Here is a 24612-nt window from a genome sequence, read left to right on the forward strand (position 1 = left end):
CTGCCCTAAAAAGACGGAGGGTGGGATCACTTACAAAAACACAAGCAACCTGTTCCAAAATAGAATGAAGAAATGTGACGAGTTTGGGAGATATACCCCTAAAACTGTAGTAGGAGAAGCGTATAGAATATGGGGGCGGAAGAAGCAGAAGAAGTGTAGAAAATAATGCCCAGCAGTAAGATTGAAACAAATCTGTCTGTGGAGATTAATGATTTTCTGGGAAATATGGCTAAGAATACAGTAGCTAGTTGACTTTCAAGACCAAGATTTAGAATGTTTTTTTGGAACCACTCACATTGTGGAACTGACTTTCTCTCAGATGAGAAAAAAGCTCAATGTGAGCTGAGCAGCCCATGGTGATGTGGGAACTGTATTCCATTAAAGGCTCAGAGGTGATTGGGTGATTTAGAAGGTGACTTGGTATTTAGTTGAATAAAGTGTGGAAAGCAATTTGCCTCAATGAGCAGGATGCAACAGTCTAGGCCCAGGTCTGTAAAATCCCTTTGTAAATCTTTAATGGCAGCTGTAACAGCCTGGGAAACAGTCAAACCTCTAAGGATGAAGGAGATGCACTTGATGAGGTCTGATCTAGATGTGATCTAAACTGTTTTGTGCCATCTTGAGTTGACGTCTGTTGATCCGGTGGCCCATTGGGGAGGTACAAAGACATAGTGGGATTCTGTTTCTAGAGCTTTCTCTTGCCCATAGAGGATTATGTCTCTTAATCAGACCTGGTCTAATAGAAGAGAACTCGCCAACGCGTTTCGCTTAATAGCTTTCTCAAGGCGAAATAATTGATCCGTTTGGAGACGCTGTAGAAATAGGTTCCGGGTTCGTTGTCAGAATGCGTCATTACGTTGTTATCACGTGATCTTAGGATTCTTCTGATTCGTAGTTGCAGCTAAAACGTCCTGCGTATCATCAGAACGCTTTACGCTTGATGCATTTAGTGTCATGAAATCCTAATGATGCGTTTAGTGTCATGATTGTGCTGGCAAATGAGATGGGTTTGCCGGGGGGTGTGCGTCTTGCGCATGGGTCTGCACCTCCCGACGTCAAGCGTTCTGATGATACGCAGGACGTTTTAGCTGCAACTACGAATCAGAAGAAAAGATCACGTGATAACAACGTAATGACGCATTCTGACAACGAACCCGGAACCTATTTCTACAGCGTCTCCAAACGGATCAATTATTTCGCCTTGAGAAAGCTATTAAGCGAAACGCGTTGGCGAGTTGCTCAAATCCTGTATTTTAATTATTGAATCTTGGTGCTTTTACTGGGGTTGGATCTAATCCTTATTGCTACGGTTCTTTCTTTCATCTTAAACAATCTTCCTTCCATTCTAAGGGGCCGGTGATTTGTGGCTTATTAGGGTTAACTTAGTCTCCTTAAGATCAGGGCAAGTTAATTTACCAAGGCCACAGTCTCGGTTACCCTGTCCTGCCTTCCTCTTTGTGGTGTCCCAGACTTAGAAAACAACAGGCAGTTAGTTTTTGGGACAACTCCACCTTCTTATATTTCATTATATCCTCTTTCTTTTCTGCTGACCGTAGCATTGGTATTATTTCTACCCGATTTTGGTCATTTTTTAATCTAATGGGATCCTTTCAATTAATTTAATTTCCAGGACTCTTTATATTAATACTAGCACTTGATTAATTTAATATACCTTCCTGTGTTTTTAATAATACTCACTTAATTTAAGCATCTTTCCCAGTCAATTGCACTCTTTTGATGAACTTTGTCATTTTTATCCTTGTAGCTTTTTTTGGTTGATTTCAACCATGAATTGTTATTTATTTTGAGAATGATAATTAATTAAACTACTTAATGGGTATTATGCACTAATTGGCACTTTATAGTATTTATGAATTATTTCAAAATCAAGTAGTTGATCAATTAATTCATTAATTGATTGGGCACTTTTCTCACCTTAACTTATTTATTTAATTAATTTATTTAAATCCTAAGAGATTTAATGTATGCTGGATACTGATTAGGTTGTTACCTACGGGGTACTTTTTTCTTTTTAATAGGTGCATGAGTTACACACGTATAATTCATTTTTTTCCCTTCTATTTAAAGAGATCAGTGACGACTCCCAGGACTCCCGGCACAGATGGATCAGCTGGTGGAACTGAGAATCTTAACTCTTTGTTTCTGTTCAGTCAATAAGTACTACCATCTCAAATATTATGTTATACGCACACGTTTTAAAACAAAATGATTAATATTTCCTTATGTCCTTTTATTATTTCCTTGGATAAAATTACATAACTACACCCAATTACTTCTATGTTATGTTTTATTATATTTTCAACTGGTATATTTTTTTGGATCAAATCAAGACAATTCAATTATCTGATAAAAGAATCCATCAGATGATATCACTAGTCACACTTTGTGCCTCTGGAACATTCTATCAACTAATTGGGTGGCACCAAGACAACTATGTCCTACTATTTATTCCCCCACCCAGAGTAGAGAATGAAATCACTGATGGATGTATTTGGCAGACCCAGGCTGTTAAACAAATGAACACTAATAAACAATATAACATATAAATTCATAACGACGTAATTAACATATTAATTGATTAGGGTTGATAAGGGTAAGGAGTTGATTTGGGTAAAAGCCCTTCAAGTCTTAGGAAGGCATTTAAAACACCTCACCGTACAAATCGAAGGAACCCAGGACGAGTCCAACAAGCTATTTCCCAAGATCCCTTAGGTTGAGAGCAGAATGCAACTCCTCCCTTCATTTGTTCCAGGGATGAATTCGGGGACGTGAAGTCTCTCTCCTTACCATATTGGCGGGCGGTACGCAGAGTCTCTGGGATTCACAGGAACTTCCGAGAGATCTGTTTTCCAGCCGCAGATTGACGGGGGGGCCAGTGGCGCAATGGATAACGCATCTGGCTACGGATCAGAAGATTGTAGGTTCGACTCCTGCCTGGCTCGACATGCCTTTAAATTAATTTTCAATCGACTTTAAAAGGGACGTTGAAATTTGATTTCCATTTATAATTGATCATCGAATTTCAGTGCACCAGCACCATGTGAAACTGATGGATGCGTCCTGCTGCCTTCTGCCGGCTTGCAAGAAACGTCCCCGTCGCTCATGCCTATCGGTTTTTGCCTTTCTCTTCTTTTCTTTTTTGGTTTTTTGCAGGTTTACGTTGGTGAAGCCTTTGCAAGAAAACAAAGCCACGCCGGGGCAAAAATGTCCTTGGCTTCATCGGTCATCATGTAGGATGTATGAATGCATGATGACTTTTTGGCTATAAACGAATGTACAAGGTGGGAAAGAGCACACCAGAATATGCAGGCAATGCCTTAGTTCATTTGCAGATTTATTGAGTGCACAAGCTTTCGGGGTCACAGCCCCTTCCTCAGGTGCAATATTGCACCTGAGGAAGGGGCTGTGACCCCGAAAGCTTGTGCACTCAATAAATCTGCAAATGAACTAAGGCATTGCCTGCATATTCTGGTGTGCTCTTTCCCACCTTGTACATTCGTTGTAATATTTGGCGTGGAGGCGGCCAGGGATACGGATGCACCCAGCAAGAAAGTAAGTGGTGTGCGGCAAAAGACTTTGTTTTTGGCTATAAAACCATAATAATATCTGTGCGTTTCAAGGGTTGCCAGTCTGCATTCGGTTAAATAAAGAGGGTGCAACTTTGCCCACCAAAACCCATGCAACTGATTTGCTATGAATGCAAACAGCACTAAAAGAAACTTTGCCAAGGGACCATCCTGTCCCCCAGTGGCCTAATGGATAAGGCACTGGCCTCCTAAGCCAGATTGTGGGTTCAAGTCCCATCTGGGGTGCTCGCGGTGTGACTTTCTTGAAAGAGACTTTGACGCAGCTAGGACCAGTAACTCTGCTGGCTCTCGGGTCCATGCAGGAGAATTTGGCAAGAAAGCCTTTCAATTAGCTGGATGTTGTGTCAGCAGGTCTGGAAGAAAATCTGTTCCCTGATTAGCAATCATACAGCAGTACGATGAGTTGTGTTAGGAACGCCAAGAACACAAGCCGACCGCTGGAAGTAGCGTCCAGCAATAAGAGTAGACGGGTCGACAGTGGACCGGTACCGCTTGTTACTCGTTGAAGCGCCTCAAGTACATCTGTTGGACAGATATCAGAACTGCGTTGGAGGAACCTTTTAGCAGACCACTTTTTGGCTCAGGAATGCCCTTCTCTCCCTTAAATTGTTTTCTCCCAGGCAAGGCCATAAAAGAATTGGTTAGCACCCATTGATAGGGAAGGAGAGGAAGGGGCGACGATTGTGAATATTTGGGGTAACCTTTTGCTGCCATAAATGTAAAGCTTGCAAATTTCTTCAACAAGGGAGCAGAGTGAAATGTTTTCAAAGCCATGTGGTTTTCATACCAAAATCCTTGATCAGATGGAGATTCCAAATGAATTTGTGTCATACAATTCAAGTGTAATGCGTAAAGCCAGCTAAAGAGGAGATGGCCGACAGGAAGCTACGGCTACCTATTCATTTTGCAAGGGCGCGCCATTTCAAAGTGAGGAAGAAGAGTCGTTTTCAAATTTCCGTTTGCGTGCTAGAAAAGGGTCAAGTTTAAACAAGGGTAAAAAGTTGCCGTGACCCGGATTCGAACCGGGGTTGCTGCAGCCACAACGCAGAGTACTAACCACTATACGATCACGGCATGCTGCGGGCCAGGACTGCGTTGGCCTGCTTTGGAGTGGCGGCTGCTCTGTCCACGTTGCTTGTGTTGATTTCCTCAGCACAATTGTAGTTGGCATTCATTTTCCCTTTCGACCCATTTTACCGGACTCAGCATTCCAGATGACCCACGGCAAGCCTCTCTTGAAAAACCTTTGGCCCTTGTCCGACTTTCTTTGCAAAGAAAGAACACTGACTCCCATAATGCCTTTGGCTTTCCCATTTACAATTTCTTCTTTTCAAAATGCAGTTTAATCGTAAGGAGGCGAACCTAAAACCTCCCGATCCACAGTTAAAATTCATGATAACCCACACACTCACTTCATTTGCCTGGGTTTTTGTTTTTTTCCAATCGTTCAACTGGCTTAGAATGCTTTTTATTTGTAAATACATTCCTGCGAGAGAGAGCACTATGGGAAACGAAGAAATAAAAAGGGGGCAAATGGCCAGTGTTTCTGCCCGGTTTCGAACCGGGGGACCTTTCGCGTGTTAGGCGAACGTGATAACCACTACACTACAGAAACCACCTGCGGGGCTCGTCTAGGGGCCTCCGATCTGAGTCGCCGGGAAAGCCGTCCGGCCGGTGACCGCTCTGAGGCCGCCAAGCAGCGGCCCGCACTAATGAACACTAGGAGACACCGAAAAGGGTCATGGAAAAGCAGGAAAACAGAATATCTTAACATACTTACCGTGATTTTCATTTCCTGGACTGTAGCATGGCAGTGGGCCAATAAGGGGTTATTCCCCCGCCGGAAGGCGGCACAGGAAGTACAATAAAAGTCCATCCGGGTCCCCCCGCGCCCATCTCAACGACTGGAGACAATACCCCCTAATAGGGAGGGAAACCCCTGCCCACTGCCATGCTACAGTCCAGGAAATGAAAATCACGGTAAGTATGTTAAGATTTTCTGTTTTCCTGTCCTTTGCATGGCAGTGGGCCAATAAGGGGATGTAAAAAGCAGAACACATAGGGAGGGATTATTCAGGAACTTTTATTGCAGCAGCTGAGAGGACACTTAGCCCAAACCCAGCTAGGTTTTTTGAATAAACATCGAAACAGTAGTGTTTTGAGAAAGTATGTAAATTTTTCCAGGTAGCAGCTTTGCAGATCTCGTCAGCTGGAACTTGGGCATGGAAGGCCCAAGACGCCGCTATACCTCTGGTGGAGTGTGCTTTGACTGATGATGGCCCAGGTACTGTTTGAGAGGAATAGGCCATGAGAATGCATTCTTTAATCCATGCTGAGATTACTTTTTTGGAAGCTCCCATGCCTTGTCTAGGACCTCCGAAGAGAAGAAGAAGATTTTCAGATTTCCTGAAACTTGACACCTAGTGTATATAGCGCTTTAGGCATCTCACCACATCGAGATTGTGGAGTCTATTCTCTTCTTCGTTCTTGGGATTCTCAAAAAAGTAGGAAGCACTATGTCTTGGGACATGTGGAATTTTGTGGCAACCTTGGGAATGAAGTTTTCTCGAGTTCTTAGAGTAACTTTATCATGAAGGAACTGGATCTTAGTTGCATCAGATGAGAGAGCGTGTAGTTCTCCCACTCTTTTTGCTGAGGAAATGGCAAGTAGGAAGACCGTCTTCAACGTCAGGATTTTTAATGGTAAATCATCTAAAGGTTCAAAGGGTGCTTTGGTTAGTGCATCCAGTACTAGGGAGAGGTCCCAGGGAGGGACTGTGTCTTTAACTGGAGGATGGATTCTGATGAGGCCCTTGAAAAACTTTTTGATCAGAGGATATGAGGACCATTGTATGTCCGTATAAGCAGATATGGCAGAAATCTGACCTTTCAAGGTAGAAGCGCTGAGACTGGCCTCTAAACCTGACTGCAGGAATTCGATGATGGTGACCTCTGAGATGAGGAAAGACGATCCAAATTTCTCTAACCCCCAGCTGGAAAATTTCTCCCAGATTTTGTTATATTTGGAAGAGGTAGACATCTTTCTAGAAGAAATAAGAGTGTTGATTGCTCCCTCTGAGAGTCCTTCCTTTCTGAGTTTTATCCTTTCAATCTCCAAGCAGTCAGGGCCCAGTACCCTGGGTCTGGGTGCAGTAGGGATCCCTGGTGTAAAAGGTTCGGAGTTACAGGGAGTCTGAAGGGCTCCTCCTGAGACATCTGAAGTAAGAGGGGGAACCAGAGTCTTCTCGGCCACCAGGGAGCTATGAGGATGACTTGAGCTTTGTCCTCCTGAATTTTTTTGATGGTTTTTGCTAACATCGAGATTGGAGGGAAGATGTAAGCCAGTTGAAAGTTCCATTGGAATGAGAAAGCATCCCAAAAGGTCGCTCTGGGGTCCTTGTCCCACGAACAGAACACTAGATTCTTCTTGTTCTGAAAGGTAGCCATCAGGTCTATGGATGTGTGACCCCACTTTCGGCATATTAGGTCGTAAATCTGCTGGTTCAACTCCCACTCCCCGATAGCCGGAAATTTCCTGTTGAGGAGATCCGCTAAGGTGTTCGATGTCCCTGGTATGTAGGAGGCTTTGAGGTGGTTCGCATTGTTTTGAGCCCATTCGAAAATAGTTGTGGTCAAGCACAACATTTGTTTGGATCTGGTTCCTCCCTGGTTGTTTATATAACTCACTGTGGTTAGGTTGTCTGATTTGATCAGTATAGATTTTTTCTGAGGTGTTTTTGGAAGTGTAGGATCGCTAGTAGCACCGCCTTCAGTTCCCTCCAATTGGAGGATTTTTTGCTTTCTATGGGTGTCCACTTCCCTTGAATTTGGAAGTGTTTGAAGTGTGCTCCCCACCCCGCTCTGCTTGCATCCGTGGTCAGTGTTTCCCAAGTAGGGGAGGTGATAGATACAGGAACTTGCAAGTTCTCTCTCCTGAGCCACCATGAGAGATGAGAGATCGTCGTCTGTGATAGGTGAATCAACTGGGAGTTTTCCAGGTGATTCCTGTTCCATTGGTTCAAGAATTCTATCTGGAGAGGTCTTGCTTGAATTCGTGCCCATTTCACCGCCTCTATGGTGGACATAAGTTTCCCCAGAATTTGTTGACATCTCTTGGCAGTCAAGGATGGATGACGAGACAGATAATCTGCTTGGTGTTGAATGTCTGAAATCCTTTCCTCTGTTAGACTTACTTGAAGTTTTTTGGAGTCTATGATAACTCCCAGAAATTGAATCTGTTGTGTTGGCTCCAACATGGACTTTTCCCAGTTGACGAGCCACCCCCATTTTTTCAGAGTATCTAGAACTATACTCAGGTGTTGTAGGAGGAGTTTTTTGGAAGGAGCTTTCACCAATATATCGTCTAGATATGCGAAAATCTGGATCCCCTTTAGCCTTAAGAAAGCCATCATGGGAGCAAGCACCTTGGTGAAAACTCTTGGGGCTGAAGCTAGTCCGAATGGGCGCGCTTGGTATTGAAAGTGCTTTCCCAGGATCAGGAACCGTAGGAATTGTTTGTGTGGTTCCCACACTGGAACATGCAGATAGGCATCTTGTATATCTATCTTGAGCATCCAGTCTCCATGGTTTATGAACTGGCATATAGACCTCAGTGTCTCCATTTTGAATTTTTTTGTTCTGAGGAATTTGTTCAGATGGCCTAAGTTCAGAATTACTCTGAAATCCCCATTATTTTTTCTTCTTAAGAATAGGTGAGAATATATACTTCTGTAATGTTCTCTTTTGGGGACTTCTGTGATGATCTTTCTGTCTAGTAGGTCCCCAAGGATCATCTTTAGGGTAGAAACAGCTAGTGGGGATCGAGGCTTTTCTGAAGACACAAAGTGAAACGTCGGAAGTTTTTGAAGATCCAGGGCATAACCATTGCTTAGGGTTTTTACAACCCATTGATCTGATACGTGTTGAGCCCACACTGTCCTGAAATTCTGAAGTCTTCCTCCAAGGCAAGACAGAGGGGTTCGCGCACCCTCATGACGATTTTTTGTCCTGTTTGAAGTCCCTTCTTCCAGGTGCCCCTTGTCCCTGGGTTCTTCTCCAGGGTTGCCTAGTAAAGGGCTTTCCCGGTCTATACTGTTTGGCCTCCTGCAGGGGATTTTTTCTAAAGGGCCTCTTGTCTCTTTTGTCCTGAGGAAGAAAAGCCGATTTTCCTGCAGAGGCTTTGGATATGATTTTGTCGAGTCTTTCACCAAACAGAAGTGACCCTTCAAATGGGAGGGAGCAAAGGTTATGTTTACTTTGCGGGTCAGCATGCCAGTGGCGCAGCCAGAGAGCTCTACGGGCCGCCACACTAAGGCCCATAGCTTTGGCCGAGAGTCTGACAAGATCCATGGATGCTTCCGTAGTGAATTCGTTTGCGGTTTTGACATCTTGGATCATTTCAATAAGTTTTTTTCTGTCTGTTCCCGCTTTGACAGCTTGTTCCAGTTCTTATATCCAAATGTGGTTGGCTCTGGCCAGAGTGGTAATGGCTATGGAGGCTTGGTTGGACATTCCACATGTTAGATACGATTTTTTGAGTGTCATGTCTTGTCTTCTTTCCATCGCATCTTTTAGCGAGACTCCTTCGTCCACAGGCAAGGTAGTACGTCGAGCCACTCTAGTGATGGCCGCATCCACCTTAGGGGAGGCTTGCCAGAGTTTTGAGTCCTCTTCTTCGAATGGATACATCTTTTTAAGTCTTCTGGAGAAATTAAGTTTTTTATCTGGCGTCTTCCATTCCTCTAAAATGGTTTCTTTAATGACTCTGTGTACCGGGAATTTTTCTCCTTTTTTGACCGCTGATCTGAACATTTTGTCATGTTTAGGAGTATCCTCAGTATTGTCAAGTTCCAGAGAAAATCTCATTGCTTTGATGAGTGGCTCTAGGTATTCAAGGTTGAAAGAACAGGTATCTTCAGACTGCTCTTCTTCTTCTTGATCGGTTAAAGATAGCTCCCCTTCAGAAACACTGGAGTAGTGCGTGTTCCTGTGAGGTCTGCCACTGACCTCAGTCATAGAGGAGGGCGCTTTGTGTCTTTCATCTAGATTGTGTAGTACTTTCTCAGTAACTACATTGACCATATCACTCATAGATTTTTTTATGGTAGTCTGCATCCAGTCTTTAATAGAGTGCAGTTGATCAGAGGAGGGCCCAGCCACTTCCTGCAGACACTTCTCACAGAGCCTTTTGCCTAGAATTGCTGCTTCTCCGCATGCAATACAATCAGTTCTGGGAGTCTTCCTTCTTTGAGATTCCTCTCTTAATGGGGGACTCCTGAAAAATAAGGTATTATAATTACTCACAGCTGCTTGTAGTTTGCATCAATCACGATGGAAAAAAACTCTCTTAGTGCCTTACCCCCTGGAGCCTGAGCGTCTGCAGCTCATAATTGACAGTCTGGAGGAAATTAATAACATTGTCAAGTAATTAAAAAGATATTCCAAAGAATAAGGCTCCAGCGTTTAAAACCTCCATGTAACTTACACCTGGGATCAATCGAGAATACAGGTGCACACAGATTCCTCAGTCTTGTCTTGCCAGAAATGAACACCAGCCAGTTCGTTTGAAATCATAAGAGGAACTGACCTGTGATGCGCTCGTCCTTTTAAACCGGCGCGAAAAGGCGCGTGCGTAAATTCGCAGCGTGAAAACGTAGGCGCCATTAGAGAGATGGGCGCTGGCGTCTTATCGCGCATGCGCTACCTCCGTTAAGGCAGCATTGCGGCTGATTGCGCCATCGGCAACAAAGGCCAGAAGCCCGCCGGCTTCCCCTGGAACACACACAAGGTAAGAACCTCGGTCCCAGGCGCGTCAGAGGGAGAGAGTAGCACCTCTGGTATGGGGGGTATCTTCGACAGGAAAATTGAGATGGGCGCGGGGGGACCCGGATGGACTTTTATTGTACTTCCTGTGCCGCCTTCCGGCGGGGGATTAACCCCTTATTGGCCCACTGCCATGCAAAGGACAGGCTATTGTGATACTAAATTCTATAGTTAGTATAGATATGGGGAAATATAATTGATGTGAGAGCAGGGAGGGGTGTGTGTGGATGGATGGATGCGGGGGTTTTCATTTGGACGGGTTGAACTTGATTGATTGACTTTGTCTCTTTTCAACCCGATTTAACTATGTAACTATTTTGTAACCCTCCTCTTCTAAAGCGCTTCTTCTCCGTTGTGCACGTGCCCCCTTTTGCATATGGCAGCTGAGGCCTTCGCCGAGCTTTCTCCACTTTTGGCGTGGTTAATGTTTTTTGTTTGCCTGGATGCCATTCGTTTTCTTGGGATGCGTGAATGTTTTGCACTTACTCCCAAACATTGGGCTTTCCATAGTCAAATATCCGTACAAAATGTCAATTCTAAAGGAAAGTGTGCCGCGTCTCTCCCATTTCCGCTTTGGGTTGATGAATGATAAACAAGCAGCTCGCGGTATAAACGGAGCTTTGTTTCTGCCTGGTTTCAAACCGGGGACCTTTCGCGTGTGAGGCGAACGTGATAACCGCTAAACTACAGAAACCCCCATGCTGTCCCCGCACGCAAGACATTGTGTACTTTTTGCGCAACATTTTCCACAGATGTTGCCGATTATGATCGGGTTTATTTTCTGAAATTGTTTTTAATGCTCTGTGTAATACCGGTCCAGAGCTATAAACAAGGATGTCTGACTTGTAAAAGCCCTTCAAGTATTAGGAAGGCATTTAAAACACCTCACCGTACAAATCGAAGGAACCCAGGACGAGTCCAACAAGCTATTTCCCAAGATCCCTTAGGTTGAGAGCAGAATGCAACTCATCCCTTCATTTGTTCCAGGGATGAATTCGGGGACGTGAAGTCTCTCTCCTTACCATATTGGCGGGCGGTACGCAGAGTCTCTGGGATTCACAGGAACTTCAGAGAGATCTGTTTTCCAGCCGCTGATTGACGGGGGGCCAGTGGCGCAATGGATAACACGTCTGACTATGGATCAGAAGAGTGTAGGTTCGACTCCTGCCTGGCTCGACATGTCTTTAAATTAATTTTCAATCGACTTTAAAAGGGACGTTGAAATTTGATTTCCATTTATAATTGATCATCGAATTTCAGTGCACCAGCACCATGTGAAACTGATGGATGCGTCCTGCTGCCTTCTGCCGGCATGCAAGAAACGTCCCCGTCGCTCTCGTTTTTGCCTTTCTCTTCTTTTCTTTTTTGTTTTTTTGCAGGTTTACGTTGGTGAAGCCTTTGCAAGAAAACAAAGCCACGCCGGGGCAAAAATGTCCTTGGCTTCATCGGTCATCATGTAGGATGTATGAATGCATGATGACTTTTTGGCTATAAAACCATAATAATATCTGTGCGTTTCAAGGGTTGCCAGTCTGCATTCGGTTAAATAAAAAGGGTGCAACTTTGCCCACCAAAACCCATGCAACTGATTTGCTATGAATGCAAACAGCACTAAAAGAAACTTTGCCAAGGGTTCAACCTGTGCCCCAGTGGCCTAATGGATAAGGCACTGGCCTCCTAAGCCAGGGATTGTGGGTCCAAGTCCCATCTGGGGTGCTCGCGGTGTGACTTTCTTGAAAGAGACTTTGACACAGCTAGGACCAGTAACTCTGCTGGCTCTCGGGTCCATGCAGGAGAATTTGGCAAGAAAGCCTTTCAATTAGCTGGATGTTGTGTCAGCAGGTCCGGAAGAAAACCCGTTCCCTGATTAGCAATCATACAGCGGTACGATGAGTTGTGTTAGGAACGCCAAGAACACAAGCCGACCGCTGGAAGTAGCGTCCAGCAATGACAGTGGACTGGTACCGCTTGTTACTCGTTGAAGCGCCTCAAGTACATCTGTTGGACAGATATCAGAACTGCGTTGGAGGAACCTTTTAGCAGACCGCTTTTTGGCTCAGGAATGCCCTTCTCTCCCTTAAATTGTTTTCTCCCAGGCAAGGCCATAAAAGAATTGGTTAGCACCCATTGATAGGGTAGGAGAGGAAGGGGCGACGAGTGTGAATATTTGGGTAACCTTTTGCTGCCATAAATGTAAAGCTTGCAAATTTCTTCAACAAGGGAGCAGAGTGAAATGTTTTCAAAGCCATGTGGTTTTCATACCAAAATCCTTGATCAGATGGAGATTCCAAATGAATTTGTGTCATACAATTCAAGTGTAATGCGTAAAGCCAGCTAAAGAGGAGATGGCCGACAGGAAGCTACGGCTACCTATTCATTTTGCAAGGGCGCGCCATTTCAAAGTGAGGAAGAAGAGTCGTTTTCAAATTTCCGTTTGAGTGCTAGAAAAGGGTCAAGTTTAAACAAGGGTAAAAAGTTGCCGTGACCCGGATTCGAACCGGGGTTGCTGCGGCCACAACGCAGAGTACTAACCACTATACGATCACGGCATGCTGCGGGCCAGGACTGCGTTGGCCTGCTTTGGGAGTGGCGGCTGCTCTGTCCACGTTGCTTGTGTTGATTTCCTCAGCACAATTGTAGTTGGCATTCATTTTCCCTTTCGACCCATTTACCACTACCATTCCAACCCCCGCAAACCTTTTCCTTTCCATTTTCTTTACGAAATTCTACTAAAAACATACTCCATCCATTTCTTCCCTTAACAATTTTCAAAAGGGGGTTAATCGCCGAATTAAAATTCTTCAATTTAAACTTACCATTTACTGTTTATTTTATTCGTTCAAGTTAAATGGTTTAAATGCTTTTTGCTAAACTAGGAAAGTAAAGGGGACAAAACAATAAACTCCCCAAAGCCCGGGGTTTCTGGCTTCGCGCGGACCTAACTTCAGGCCCGTGCCGCTACCGGGCCAAACAGCGGCCGCCGAAGGGCCGAGGTGACGCTGAGAACCCCGGCAGGGCCGCGTCTAACCAAAGCAGGGAACGGAAAGGTCTGGAAACCGGGAAAAAGGGGCTGAAAAGGCAAAGAAGTACGAGGAAGGAGAGGGGGTAAGAGAAGGCTGGGGTCAAAGGCTGAGCGAAGGTTTTTGGGAACTTTAGCGTCGTTTTTCAATGGCTTCAACGAAGCCTATTTATGGGCATTAATAATTGTTATTGGTTCTTTAGTTTAAAAGTTGTTCAATTAACAAAATGGTTGTGACTCAGGGAAAAGTACTACTTCGAAATTTAACAGTATTTTTCACAATTGCCTTAAGCATCCAGTGCTTTAGTTCTTGAGTTGGCAGTAAGGTTTGATAGACGTTTTCCAGCAGTTTCATCAGAACTTTACCTACGAGTAGCAAATACCCGCGCCGGTTCACCCCAGCTTGGAACCATCCCCCGCGTTGGAAAGCCACCTCCGAAAGGCATCGTTTCAGACGATCGAAAGGGGTTCTGAGGGTCGATCAACCTGGCCCAGGAGCGACTGAATCCGAGCAATGACCATGAAGCCAACGGCAGATTTTTGAGCAAACATTTTTTAAGTCATAAAAATTTTTACAAACGATATTTATATTTGAGGCTCATTAAGGTAGGAATGATTTTGGTTAGGATGGAGGGGTTATTTAAAGTTAATTGTTGTTGTTTTGTTTTTGGGGCTTTATTGGAGTTTGTGCACCTCTCTAAGGCTTTTCTCCTTTACCATTCTTGTAATTGGGGCCTCTTCCATTGCTTCTTCTGTTGTGACCCTTTGCTAATGCTCTTTCCTTTCCCCGGATTTTTCATTTTCAACATGGGTTTTGCCAAATCCACAATGTTCTAAAGGAGTGGCGGTTTGCCATTCCATTGGGTTTTAACCAAAATCCGGTAAAAGAATTTTAATGCATGGTCCGACCCATTTCCGCTTGGGTGAACGTGATAACTAACTAAGGACCATCTCGCCGAAGCGTTGTATTTTGACCCGGGAAAATTTTCCCAGAATTCCCTTATAACCAATCAGAAACCCTTCTTGTTAACGTGTTAATTTGGCAAATTTTCCACTTTGCAAATGAATCTAGGATTTTAAAACTTCAACTCTTTTAAGAACCGGGAGCATAACAATATTCAAGACTTGGTAAGGTTCAACTGTTCTTATCCCCCGGAACTGGCAACGGAATCCATTCACTTAAAAGGCCGAAGATCTTGTGATCAAGTCCCCAGCATCGTTTTCCAGCGTGAATTCGGGGGCCAGTGCTGGCCACTTGCGGGGTCGAAGTTTTGGTTACTGTCCCGCGAGATCTTTTATGGTGAATTGAGATGGCGTTAATATAACTCCATTGATAAAGTCTTCGTTTCCCTGCTCGCACGTCCGTTAATTATTCTCGCCAAAAGAACGTCCGTTCCTTTTTATTCTCTTTGTTTTCTCTTCTGTTTTTTAATACGATGGGCCCCTTGCGGGAACAAAGCCACGCGCAATGTCCGTCATCGGATATGTTTGTTAATCCATAATTTTTGTTTTAAATTCCTTAGAAATCTGTTTTAAAGGGACACGGGTAAATGCCTTGGTAATGCCCTACCAGGATCATGCAACATTGCTTGGCATAACACTAAAAACTTTGCCAAGGGTTCCTCCTGCTCGTGATAAGGATGGCAACTGCCCACCAAAATGGTTTTGGGTCTAGAGTCTCTTAAAAGAACTTTCCAAGCAACTGGCCGGCCATAGTCTGAAGGAAAGGGCCAAAACCGAGGGTTGTTCAATCGGGAATGGCGGGTCCAAACCGTACTTTTGAGCATGATACAGTAACCGTGGCTTTGTAGGAACCAAGACAGCTGGGAAAAAATCCCAATAGGATGTGTTAGCGGTCCGGAGGAAACCGTTCCTTATTGAATTAACGCCAGTAACGTTGGGAAATGATTGAACTGCGTTGGACGACCGCTTAAGAACCCAATTGCTCAGAATGCTTCGAAATGTTTTCCCAGAAGGCCTAAAGCATTGTTACAGAATGGAGAACAGGGGAGGGTATAGGTACCTTTTTGGCCTAATTCTTAAATTTTTCCAAGGAAGGAAAGTTGTTCACCATGTGGTTCAGGAAGCAGATTGTGAAATTAATAATTTTTGCATAATAAGTGCAATTTACCAAGGGGAGATGTGTAAAGCAGGTTCCATTCAAAATTGTTGATGTAGCAAGAAAGGTAACAGTTTAAGGAAAATGTACCGATGACCGTGTCGGCCACCGGTCCACAACATAAACCTTCGATCCGGCAGCTGGGGCCGCTGTTGGCCTGCTTGTCGTTGCTTGTCATTCTTTGGTTGGCATTTTTGCTCTTTTCCTTTCACTTCGGACCCAGCATTCCGAACCGGCCAGTCCTTCCTTTGGCATGAGACTTTCAAAACTTCATATCCTTTGCTTCTTTAAAATCTTTTAAAAGAGTAACTAAACCTACCTCCATAAAATCATGATAACCCACACACTACTTCATTTGCCTGGGTTTTTGTTTTTTTTTCAACGTTCAACTGCTTAGAATGCTTTTATTTGTAAATACATTCCTGCGAGAGAGAGCACTATGGGAAACGAAGAAATAAAAAGGGGGCAAATGGCCAGTGTTTCTGCCCGGTTTCGAACCGGGGACCTTTCGCGTGTTAGGCGAACGTGATAACCACTACACTACAGAAACCACCTGCGGGGCTCGTCTAGGGGCCTCCGATCTGAGTCGCCGGGAAAGCCGTCCGGCCGGTGACCGCTCTGAGGCCGCCAAGCAGCGGCCCGCACTAATGAACACTAGGAGACACCGAAAAGGGTCATGGAAAAGCAGGAAAGGGCGGTGTCACAAAGGCCAAGAGAACAGAGGGACTGGAGGAGGAGAGGCTGGTCCACCGAGTCAAAAGAGCTGAGAGGTCTAGAAGTGTAAGTAGCGAGAAGTGGTTTTTGGCTTCAGCTAAGCGCTCAAGTGGTTTTGAGCTAAAGGGAAGGGCTTTGCAGCGCAATGTCCTATTTAAATGGTGTTACCTAAGCTCCTTTGCTGATTTTGGTTTCTTTGCGGCGAGATATACAAATGAAGCCACTTTGGTTTGTGCCTTTAACACAGAATAGCTGAACTCACTCGAATCATACTGTATATCCCATTTCACACAGAAAATTGTCTCACAGCATCCCATGTGAACAATGGTAGTCTTGTATTGTTCTTGGAAAGGTTAAAGGCATGACATGGCTTTAGATCAGACAGTTTCTTCAGTTTCTCTCGAGTCATGACACGTTTACCATACGAATACAAGCGCCTTCTTCCGTACAGCACTTGAGACCTTGCACCACCCGTAGTTTGGGAAAGACCTTCTCAAGCCCCAGCGTTAAAGCCACCAGTCAGAAAAGTGCATTTTCCCTGACCGGGAATCGAACCCGGGCCGCGGCGGTGAGAGCGCCGAATCCTAGCCACTAGACCACCAGGGAGGCCGACGGCGAGCTTCCTCGATGCAACTGACGGCAATCAACTCCAACGCAGAATTGTTTACGACGACGCAAAGACATTTCTTTTCTAGACGTCATATCAAAGGCTATTGTGATACTAAATTCTATAGTTAGTATAGATATGGGGAAATATAATTGATGTGAGAGCAGGGAGGGGTGTGTGTGGATGGATGGATGCGGGGGTTTTCATTTGGACGGGTTGAACTTGATTGATTGACTTTGTCTCTTTTCAACCCGATTTAACTATGTAACTATTTTGTAACCCTCCTCTTCTAAAGCGCTTCTTCTCCGTTGTGCACGTGCCCCCTTTTGCATATGGCAGCTGAGGCCTTCGCCGAGCTTTCTCCACTTTTGGCGTGGTTAATGTTTTTTGTTTGCCTGGATGCCATTCGTTTTCTTGGGATGCGTGAATGTTTTGCACTTACTCCCAAACATTGGGCTTTCCATAGTCAAATATCCGTACAAAATGTCAATTCTAAAGGAAAGTGTGCCGCGTCTCTCCCATTTCCGCTTTGGGTTGATGAATGATAAACAAGCAGCTCGCGGTATAAACGGAGCTTTGTTTCTGCCCGGTTTCGAACCGGGGACCTTTCGCGTGTGAGGCGAACGTGATAACCGCTACACTACAGAAACCCCCATGCTGTCCCCGCACGCAAGACGTTGTGTACTTTTTGCGCAACATTTTCCACAGATGTTGCCGATTATGATCGGGTTTATTTTCTGAAATTGTTTTTAATGCTCTGTGTAATACCGGTCCAGAGCTATAAACAAGGATGTCTGACTTGTAAAAGCCCTTCAAGTCTTAGGAAGGCATTTAAAACACCTCACCGTACAAATCGAAGGAACCCAGGACGAGTCCAACAAGCTATTTCCCAAGATCCCTTAGGTTGAGAGCAGAATGCAACTCCTCCCTTCATTTGTTCCAGGGATGAATTCGGGGACGTGAAGTCTCTCTCCTTACCATATTGGCGGGCGGTACGCAGAGTCTCTGGGATTCACAGGAACTTCCGAGAGATCTGTTTTCCAGCCGCTGATTGACGGGGGGCCAGTGGCGCAATGGATAACGCGTCTGACTACGGATCAGAAGATTGTAGGTTCGACTCCTGCCTGGCTCGACATGCCTTTAAATTAATTTTCAATCGACTTTAAAAGGGACGTTGAAATTTGATTTCCATTTATAATTGATCATCGAATTTCAGTGCACCAGCACCACGTGAAACTGATGGATGCGTCCTGCTGCCTTCTGCCGGCATGCAAGAAACGTCCCCGTCGCTCATGCCTATCGGTTTTTGCCTTTCTCTTCTTTTCTTTTTTGTTTTTTTGCAGGTTTACGTTGGTGAAGCCTTTGCAAGAAAACAAAGCCACGCCGGGGCAAAAATGTCCTTGGCTTCATCGGTCATCATGTAGGATGTATGAATGCATGATGACTTTTTGGCTATAAAACCATAATAATATCTGTGCGTTTCAAGGGTTGCCAGTCTGCATTCGGTTAAATAAAGAGGGTGCAACTTTGCCCACCAAAACCCATGCAACTGATTTGCTATGAATGCAAACAGCACTAAAAGAAACTTTGCCAAGGGTTCAACCTGTGCCCCAGTGGCCTAATGGATAAGGCACTGGCCTCCTAAGCCAGGGATTGTGGGTTCAAGTCCCATCTGGGGTGCTCGCGGTGTGACTTTCTTGAAAGAGACTTTGACGCAGCTAGGACCAGTAACTCTGCTGGCTCTCGGGTCCATGCAGGAGAATTTGGCAAGAAAGCCTTTCAATTAGCTGGATGTTGTGTCAGCAGGTCTGGAAGAAAACCCGTTCCCTGATTAGCAATCATACAGCGGTACGATGAGTTGTGTTAGGAACGCCAAGAACACAAGCCGACCGCTGGAAGTAGCGTCCAGCAATAAGAGTGGACAGTGGACCGGTACCGCTTGTTACTCGTTGAAGCGCCTCAAGTACATCTGTTGGACAGATATCAGAACTGCGTTGGAGGAACCTTTTAGCAGACCGCTTTTTGGCTCAGGAATGCCCTTCTCTCCCTTAAATTGTTTTCTCCCAGGCAAGGCCATAAAAGAATTGGTTAGCACCCATTGATAGGGAAGGAGAGGAAGGGGCGACGAGTGTGAATATTTGGGGTAACCTTTTGCTGCCATAAATGTAAAGCTTGCAAATTTCTTCAACAAGGGAGCAGAGTGAAATGTTTTCAAAGCCATGTGGTTTTCATACCAAAATCCTTGATCAGATGGAGATTCCAAATGAATTTGTGTCATACAATTCAAGTGTAATGCGTAAAGCCAGCTAAAGAGGAGATGGCCGACAGGAAGCTACGGCTACCTATTCATTTTGCAAGGGCGCGCCATTTCAAAGTGAGGAAGAAGAGTCGTTTTCAAATTTCCGTTTGAGTGCTAGAAAAGGGTCAAGTTTAAACAAGGGTAAAAAGTTGCCGTGACCCGGATTCGAACCGGGGTTGCTGCGGCCACAACGCAGAGTACTAACCACTATACGATCACGGCATGCTGCGGGCCAGGACTGCGTTGGCCTGCTTTGGGAGTGGCGGCTGCTCTGTCCACGTTGCTTGTGTTGATTTCCTCAGCACAATTGTAGTTGGCATTCATTTTCCCTTTCGACCCATTTTACCGACTCAGCATTCCAGATGACCCACGGCAAGCCTCTCTTGAAAAACCTTTGGCCCTTGTCCGACTTTCTTTGCAAAGAAAGAACACTGACTCCCATAATGCCTTTGGCTTTCCCATTTACAATTTCTTCTTTTCAAAATGCAGTTTAATCGTAAGGAGGCGAACCTAAAACCTCCCGATCCACAGTTAAAATTCATGATAACCCACACACTCACTTCATTTGCCTGGGTTTTTGTTTTTTTCCAATCGTTCAACTGGCTTAGAATGCTTTTTATTTGTAAATACATTCCTGCGAGAGAGAGCACTATGGGAAACGAAGAAATAAAAAGGGGGCAAATGGCCAGTGTTTCTGCCCGGTTTCGAACCGGGGACCTTTCGCGTGTTAGGCGAACGTGATAACCACTACACTACAGAAACCACCTGCGGGGCTCGTCTAGGGGCCTCCGATCTGAGTCGCCGGGAAAGCCGTCCGGCCGGTGACCGCTCTGAGGCCGCCAAGCAGCGGCCCGCACTAATGAACACTAGGAGACACCGAAAAGGGTCATGGAAAAGCAGGAAAGGGCGGTGTCACAAAGGCCAAGAGAACAGAGGGACTGGAGGAGGAGAGGCTGGTCCACCGAGTCAAAAGAGCTGAGAGGTCTAGAAGTGTAAGTAGCGAGAAGTGGTTTTTGGCTTCAGCTAAGCGCTCAAGTGGTTTTGAGCTAAAGGGAAGGGCTTTGCAGCGCAATGTCCTATTTAAATGGTGTTACCTAAGCTCCTTTGCTGATTTTGGTTTCTTTGCGGCGAGATATACAAATGAAGCCACTTTGGTTTGTGCCTTTAACACAGAATAGCTGAACTCACTCGAATCATACTGTATATCCCATTTCACACAGAAAATTGTCTCACAGCATCCCATGTGAACAATGGTAGTCTTGTATTGTTCTTGGAAAGGTTAAAGGCATGACATGGCTTTAGATCAGACAGTTTCTTCAGTTTCTCTCGAGTCATGACACGTTTACCATACGAATACAAGCGCCTTCTTCCGTACAGCACTTGAGACCTTGCACCACCCGTAGTTTGGGAAAGACCTTCTCAAGCCCCAGCGTTAAAGCCACCAGTCAGAAAAGTGCATTTTCCCTGACCGGGAATCGAACCCGGGCCGCGGCGGTGAGAGCGCCGAATCCTAGCCACTAGACCACCAGGGAGGCCGACGGCGAGCTTCCTCGATGCAACTGACGGCAATCAACTCCAACGCAGAATTGTTTACGACGACGCAAAGACATTTCTTTTCTAGACGTCATATCAAAGGCTATTGTGATACTAAATTCTATAGTTAGTATAGATATGGGGAAATATAATTGATGTGAGAGCAGGGAGGGGTGTGTGTGGATGGATGGATGCGGGGGTTTTCATTTGGACGGGTTGAACTTGATTGATTGACTTTGTCTCTTTTCAACCCGATTTAACTATGTAACTATTTTGTAACCCTCCTCTTCTAAAGCGCTTCTTCTCCGTTGTGCACGTGCCCCCTTTTGCATATGGCAGCTGAGGCCTTCGCCGAGCTTTCTCCACTTTTGGCGTGGTTAATGTTTTTTGTTTGCCTGGATGCCATTCGTTTTCTTGGGATGCGTGAATGTTTTGCACTTACTCCCAAACATTGGGCTTTCCATAGTCAAATATCCGTACAAAATGTCAATTCTAAAGGAAAGTGTGCCGCGTCTCTCCCATTTCCGCTTTGGGTTGATGAATGATAAACAAGCAGCTCGCGGTATAAACGGAGCTTTGTTTCTGCCCGGTTTCGAACCGGGGACCTTTCGCGTGTGAGGCGAACGTGATAACCGCTACACTACAGAAACCCCCATGCTGTCCCCGCACGCAAGACGTTGTGTACTTTTTGCGCAACATTTTCCACAGATGTTGCCGATTATGATCGGGTTTATTTTCTGAAATTGTTTTTAATGCTCTGTGTAATACCGGTCCAGAGCTATAAACAAGGATGTCTGACTTGTAAAAGCCCTTCAAGTCTTAGGAAGGCATTTAAAACACCTCACCGTACAAATCGAAGGAACCCAGGACGAGTCCAACAAGCTATTTCCCAAGATCCCTTAGGTTGAGAGCAGAATGCAACTCCTCCCTTCATTTGTTCCAGGGATGAATTCGGGGACGTGAAGTCTCTCTCCTTACCATATTGGCGGGCGGTACGCAGAGTCTCTGGGATTCACAGGAACTTCCGAGAGATCTGTTTTCCAGCCGCTGATTGACGGGGGGCCAGTGGCGCAATGGATAACGCGTCTGACTACGGATCAGAAGATTGTAGGTTCGACTCCTGCCTGGCTCGACATGCCTTTAAATTAATTTTCAATCGACTTTAAAAGGGACGTTGAAATTTGATTTCCATTTATAATTGATCATCGAATTTCAGTGCACCAGCACCACGTGAAACTGATGGATGCGTCCTGCTGCCTTCTGCCGGCATGCAAGAAACGTCCCCGTCGCTCATGCCTATCGGTTTTTGCCTTTCTCTTCTTTTCTTTTTTGTTTTTTTGCAGGTTTACGTTGGTGAAGCCTTTGCAAGAAAACAAAGCCACGCCGGGGCAAAAATGTCCTTGGCTTCATCGGTCATCATGTAGGATGTATGAATGCATGATGACTTTTTGGCTATAAAACCATAATAATATCTGTGCGTTTCAAGGGTTGCCAGTCTGCATTCGGTTAAATAAAGAGGGTGCAACTTTGCCCACCAAAACCCATGCAACTGATTTGCTATGAATGCAAACAGCACTAAAAGAAACTTTGCCAAGGGTTCAACCTGTGCCCCAGTGGCCTAATGGATAAGGCACTGGCCTCCTAAGCCAGGGATTGTGGGTTCAAGTCCCATCTGGGGTGCTCGCGGTGTGACTTTCTTGAAAGAGACTTTGACGCAGCTAGGACCAGTAACTCTGCTGGCTCTCGGGTCCATGCAGGAGAATTTGGCAAGAAAGCCTTTCAATTAGCTGGATGTTGTGTCAGCAGGTCCGGAAGAAAACCCGTTCCCTGATTAGCAATCATACAGCGGTACGATGAGTTGTGTTAGGAACGCCAAGAACACAAGCCGACCGCTGGAAGTAGCGTCCAGCAATAAGAGGTGACAGTGGACCGGTACCGCTTGTTACTCGTTGAAGCGCCTCAAGTACATCTGTTGGACAGATATCAGAACTGCGTTGGAGGAACCTTTTAGCAGACCGCTTTTTGGCTCAGGAATGCCCTTCTCTCCCTTAAATTGTTTTCTCCCAGGCAAGGCCATAAAAGAATTGGTTAGCACCCATTGATAGGGAAGGAGAGGAAGGGGCGACGAGTGTGAATATTTGGGGTAACCTTTTGCTGCCATAAATGTAAAGCTTGCAAATTTCTTCAACAAGGGAGCAGAGTGAAATGTTTTCAAAGCCATGTGGTTTTCATACCAAAATCCTTGATCAGATGGAGATTCCAAATGAATTTGTGTCATACAATTCAAGTGTAATGCGTAAAGCCAGCTAAAGAGGAGATGGCCGACAGGAAGCTACGGCTACCTATTCATTTTGCAAGGGCGCGCCATTTCAAAGTGAGGAAGAAGAGTCGTTTTCAAATTTCCGTTTGAGTGCTAGAAAAGGGTCAAGTTTAAACAAGGGTAAAAAGTTGCCGTGACCCGGATTCGAACCGGGGTTGCTGCGGCCACAACGCAGAGTACTAACCACTATACGATCACGGCATGCTGCGGGCCAGGACTGCGTTGGCCTGCTTTGGGAGTGGCGGCTGCTCTGTCCACGTTGCTTGTGTTGATTTCCTCAGCACAATTGTAGTTGGCATTCATTTTCCCTTTCGACCCATTTTACCGACTCAGCATTCCAGATGACCCACGGCAAGCCTCTCTTGAAAAACCTTTGGCCCTTGTCCGACTTTCTTTGCAAAGAAAGAACACTGACTCCCATAATGCCTTTGGCTTTCCCATTTACAATTTCTTCTTTTCAAAATGCAGTTTAATCGTAAGGAGGCGAACCTAAAACCTCCCGATCCACAGTTAAAATTCATGATAACCCACACACTCACTTCATTTGCCTGGGTTTTTGTTTTTTTCCAATCGTTCAACTGGCTTAGAATGCTTTTTATTTGTAAATACATTCCTGCGAGAGAGAGCACTATGGGAAACGAAGAAATAAAAAGGGGGCAAATGGCCAGTGTTTCTGCCCGGTTTCGAACCGGGGACCTTTCGCGTGTTAGGCGAACGTGATAACCACTACACTACAGAAACCACCTGCGGGGCTCGTCTAGGGGCCTCCGATCTGAGTCGCCGGGAAAGCCGTCCGGCCGGTGACCGCTCTGAGGCCGCCAAGCAGCGGCCCGCACTAATGAACACTAGGAGACACCGAAAAGGGTCATGGAAAAGCAGGAAAGGGCGGTGTCACAAAGGCCAAGAGAACAGAGGGACTGGAGGAGGAGAGGCTGGTCCACCGAGTCAAAAGAGCTGAGAGGTCTAGAAGTGTAAGTAGCGAGAAGTGGTTTTTGGCTTCAGCTAAGCGCTCAAGTGGTTTTGAGCTAAAGGGAAGGGCTTTGCAGCGCAATGTCCTATTTAAATGGTGTTACCTAAGCTCCTTTGCTGATTTTGGTTTCTTTGCGGCGAGATATACAAATGAAGCCACTTTGGTTTGTGCCTTTAACACAGAATAGCTGAACTCACTCGAATCATACTGTATATCCCATTTCACACAGAAAATTGTCTCACAGCATCCCATGTGAACAATGGTAGTCTTGTATTGTTCTTGGAAAGGTTAAAGGCATGACATGGCTTTAGATCAGACAGTTTCTTCAGTTTCTCTCGAGTCATGACACGTTTACCATACGAATACAAGCGCCTTCTTCCGTACAGCACTTGAGACCTTGCACCACCCGTAGTTTGGGAAAGACCTTCTCAAGCCCCAGCGTTAAAGCCACCAGTCAGAAAAGTGCATTTTCCCTGACCGGGAATCGAACCCGGGCCGCGGCGGTGAGAGCGCCGAATCCTAGCCACTAGACCACCAGGGAGGCCGACGGCGAGCTTCCTCGATGCAACTGACGGCAATCAACTCCAACGCAGAATTGTTT

General features: G+C 45.4%; 1 protein-coding gene and 21 non-coding genes across 22 annotated transcripts; 8 read left to right on the top strand and 14 right to left on the bottom strand.

The window, feature by feature from the left end:
* The first annotated feature begins 2890 nt into the window (after positions 1-2890).
* trnar-acg lies at positions 2891-2963 on the top strand. Its single transcript has one exon. It is a non-coding gene; the product is annotated as a tRNA-Arg (tRNA).
* A 799-nt stretch (positions 2964-3762) lies between these two features.
* trnar-ccu lies at positions 3763-3833 on the top strand. Its single transcript has one exon. It is a non-coding gene; the product is annotated as a tRNA-Arg (tRNA).
* A 777-nt stretch (positions 3834-4610) lies between these two features.
* On the bottom strand, positions 4611-4682 carry trnah-gug. Its single transcript has one exon. It is a non-coding gene; the product is annotated as a tRNA-His (tRNA).
* A 467-nt stretch (positions 4683-5149) lies between these two features.
* On the bottom strand, positions 5150-5223 carry trnav-aac. Its single transcript has one exon. It is a non-coding gene; the product is annotated as a tRNA-Val (tRNA).
* A 3833-nt stretch (positions 5224-9056) lies between these two features.
* Positions 9057-10409, bottom strand: LOC121400422. Its single transcript, XM_041583509.1, has 3 exons — positions 10093-10409; positions 9967-10005; positions 9057-9882 (listed from the first exon to the last, which is right to left on the bottom strand). Exons 2-3 carry the CDS (start codon positions 9993-9995, stop codon positions 9057-9059), a joined length of 855 nt encoding a protein of 284 aa, XP_041439443.1. The 5' UTR covers positions 9996-10005; positions 10093-10409.
* Positions 10410-11533: 1124 nt separating this feature from the next.
* On the top strand, positions 11534-11606 carry trnah-aug. The gene has a single exon. It is a non-coding gene; the product is annotated as a tRNA-His (tRNA).
* A 467-nt stretch (positions 11607-12073) lies between these two features.
* Positions 12074-12146, top strand: trnar-ccu. The gene has a single exon. It is a non-coding gene; the product is annotated as a tRNA-Arg (tRNA).
* Positions 12147-12907: 761 nt separating this feature from the next.
* Positions 12908-12979, bottom strand: trnah-gug. Its single transcript has one exon. It is a non-coding gene; the product is annotated as a tRNA-His (tRNA).
* A 3066-nt stretch (positions 12980-16045) lies between these two features.
* On the bottom strand, positions 16046-16118 carry trnav-aac. Its single transcript has one exon. It is a non-coding gene; the product is annotated as a tRNA-Val (tRNA).
* Positions 16119-16816: 698 nt separating this feature from the next.
* trnae-cuc lies at positions 16817-16888 on the bottom strand. Its single transcript has one exon. It is a non-coding gene; the product is annotated as a tRNA-Glu (tRNA).
* A 578-nt stretch (positions 16889-17466) lies between these two features.
* trnav-cac lies at positions 17467-17539 on the bottom strand. Its single transcript has one exon. It is a non-coding gene; the product is annotated as a tRNA-Val (tRNA).
* Positions 17540-17948: 409 nt separating this feature from the next.
* Positions 17949-18021, top strand: trnar-acg. The gene has a single exon. It is a non-coding gene; the product is annotated as a tRNA-Arg (tRNA).
* A 475-nt stretch (positions 18022-18496) lies between these two features.
* Positions 18497-18569, top strand: trnar-ccu. Its single transcript has one exon. It is a non-coding gene; the product is annotated as a tRNA-Arg (tRNA).
* A 769-nt stretch (positions 18570-19338) lies between these two features.
* trnah-gug lies at positions 19339-19410 on the bottom strand. The gene has a single exon. It is a non-coding gene; the product is annotated as a tRNA-His (tRNA).
* A 467-nt stretch (positions 19411-19877) lies between these two features.
* trnav-aac lies at positions 19878-19950 on the bottom strand. The gene has a single exon. It is a non-coding gene; the product is annotated as a tRNA-Val (tRNA).
* Positions 19951-20648: 698 nt separating this feature from the next.
* On the bottom strand, positions 20649-20720 carry trnae-cuc. The gene has a single exon. It is a non-coding gene; the product is annotated as a tRNA-Glu (tRNA).
* Positions 20721-21298: 578 nt separating this feature from the next.
* On the bottom strand, positions 21299-21371 carry trnav-cac. Its single transcript has one exon. It is a non-coding gene; the product is annotated as a tRNA-Val (tRNA).
* Positions 21372-21780: 409 nt separating this feature from the next.
* trnar-acg lies at positions 21781-21853 on the top strand. The gene has a single exon. It is a non-coding gene; the product is annotated as a tRNA-Arg (tRNA).
* A 475-nt stretch (positions 21854-22328) lies between these two features.
* trnar-ccu lies at positions 22329-22401 on the top strand. Its single transcript has one exon. It is a non-coding gene; the product is annotated as a tRNA-Arg (tRNA).
* Positions 22402-23170: 769 nt separating this feature from the next.
* Positions 23171-23242, bottom strand: trnah-gug. Its single transcript has one exon. It is a non-coding gene; the product is annotated as a tRNA-His (tRNA).
* Positions 23243-23709: 467 nt separating this feature from the next.
* trnav-aac lies at positions 23710-23782 on the bottom strand. Its single transcript has one exon. It is a non-coding gene; the product is annotated as a tRNA-Val (tRNA).
* A 698-nt stretch (positions 23783-24480) lies between these two features.
* trnae-cuc lies at positions 24481-24552 on the bottom strand. The gene has a single exon. It is a non-coding gene; the product is annotated as a tRNA-Glu (tRNA).
* Between the last annotated feature and the right edge of the window lie 60 nt (positions 24553-24612).

Source organism: Xenopus laevis, chromosome 1L, assembly GCF_017654675.1.
Source record: "Xenopus laevis strain J_2021 chromosome 1L, Xenopus_laevis_v10.1, whole genome shotgun sequence".
NCBI lineage: Eukaryota > Metazoa > Chordata > Amphibia > Anura > Pipidae > Xenopus > Xenopus laevis.

Excerpts from the sequence above, each read along its gene's own strand:
- LOC121400422 (XM_041583509.1), bottom strand. The coding sequence starts at position 9,995 with ATGAGCTGCAGACGCTCAGGCTCCAGGGG. Across the intron at positions 9,883-9,966 it reads AGACGCTCAGGCTCCAGGGG|GAGTCCCCCATTAAGAGAGG; the intron begins GTAAGGCACTAA and ends CTTATTTTTCAG.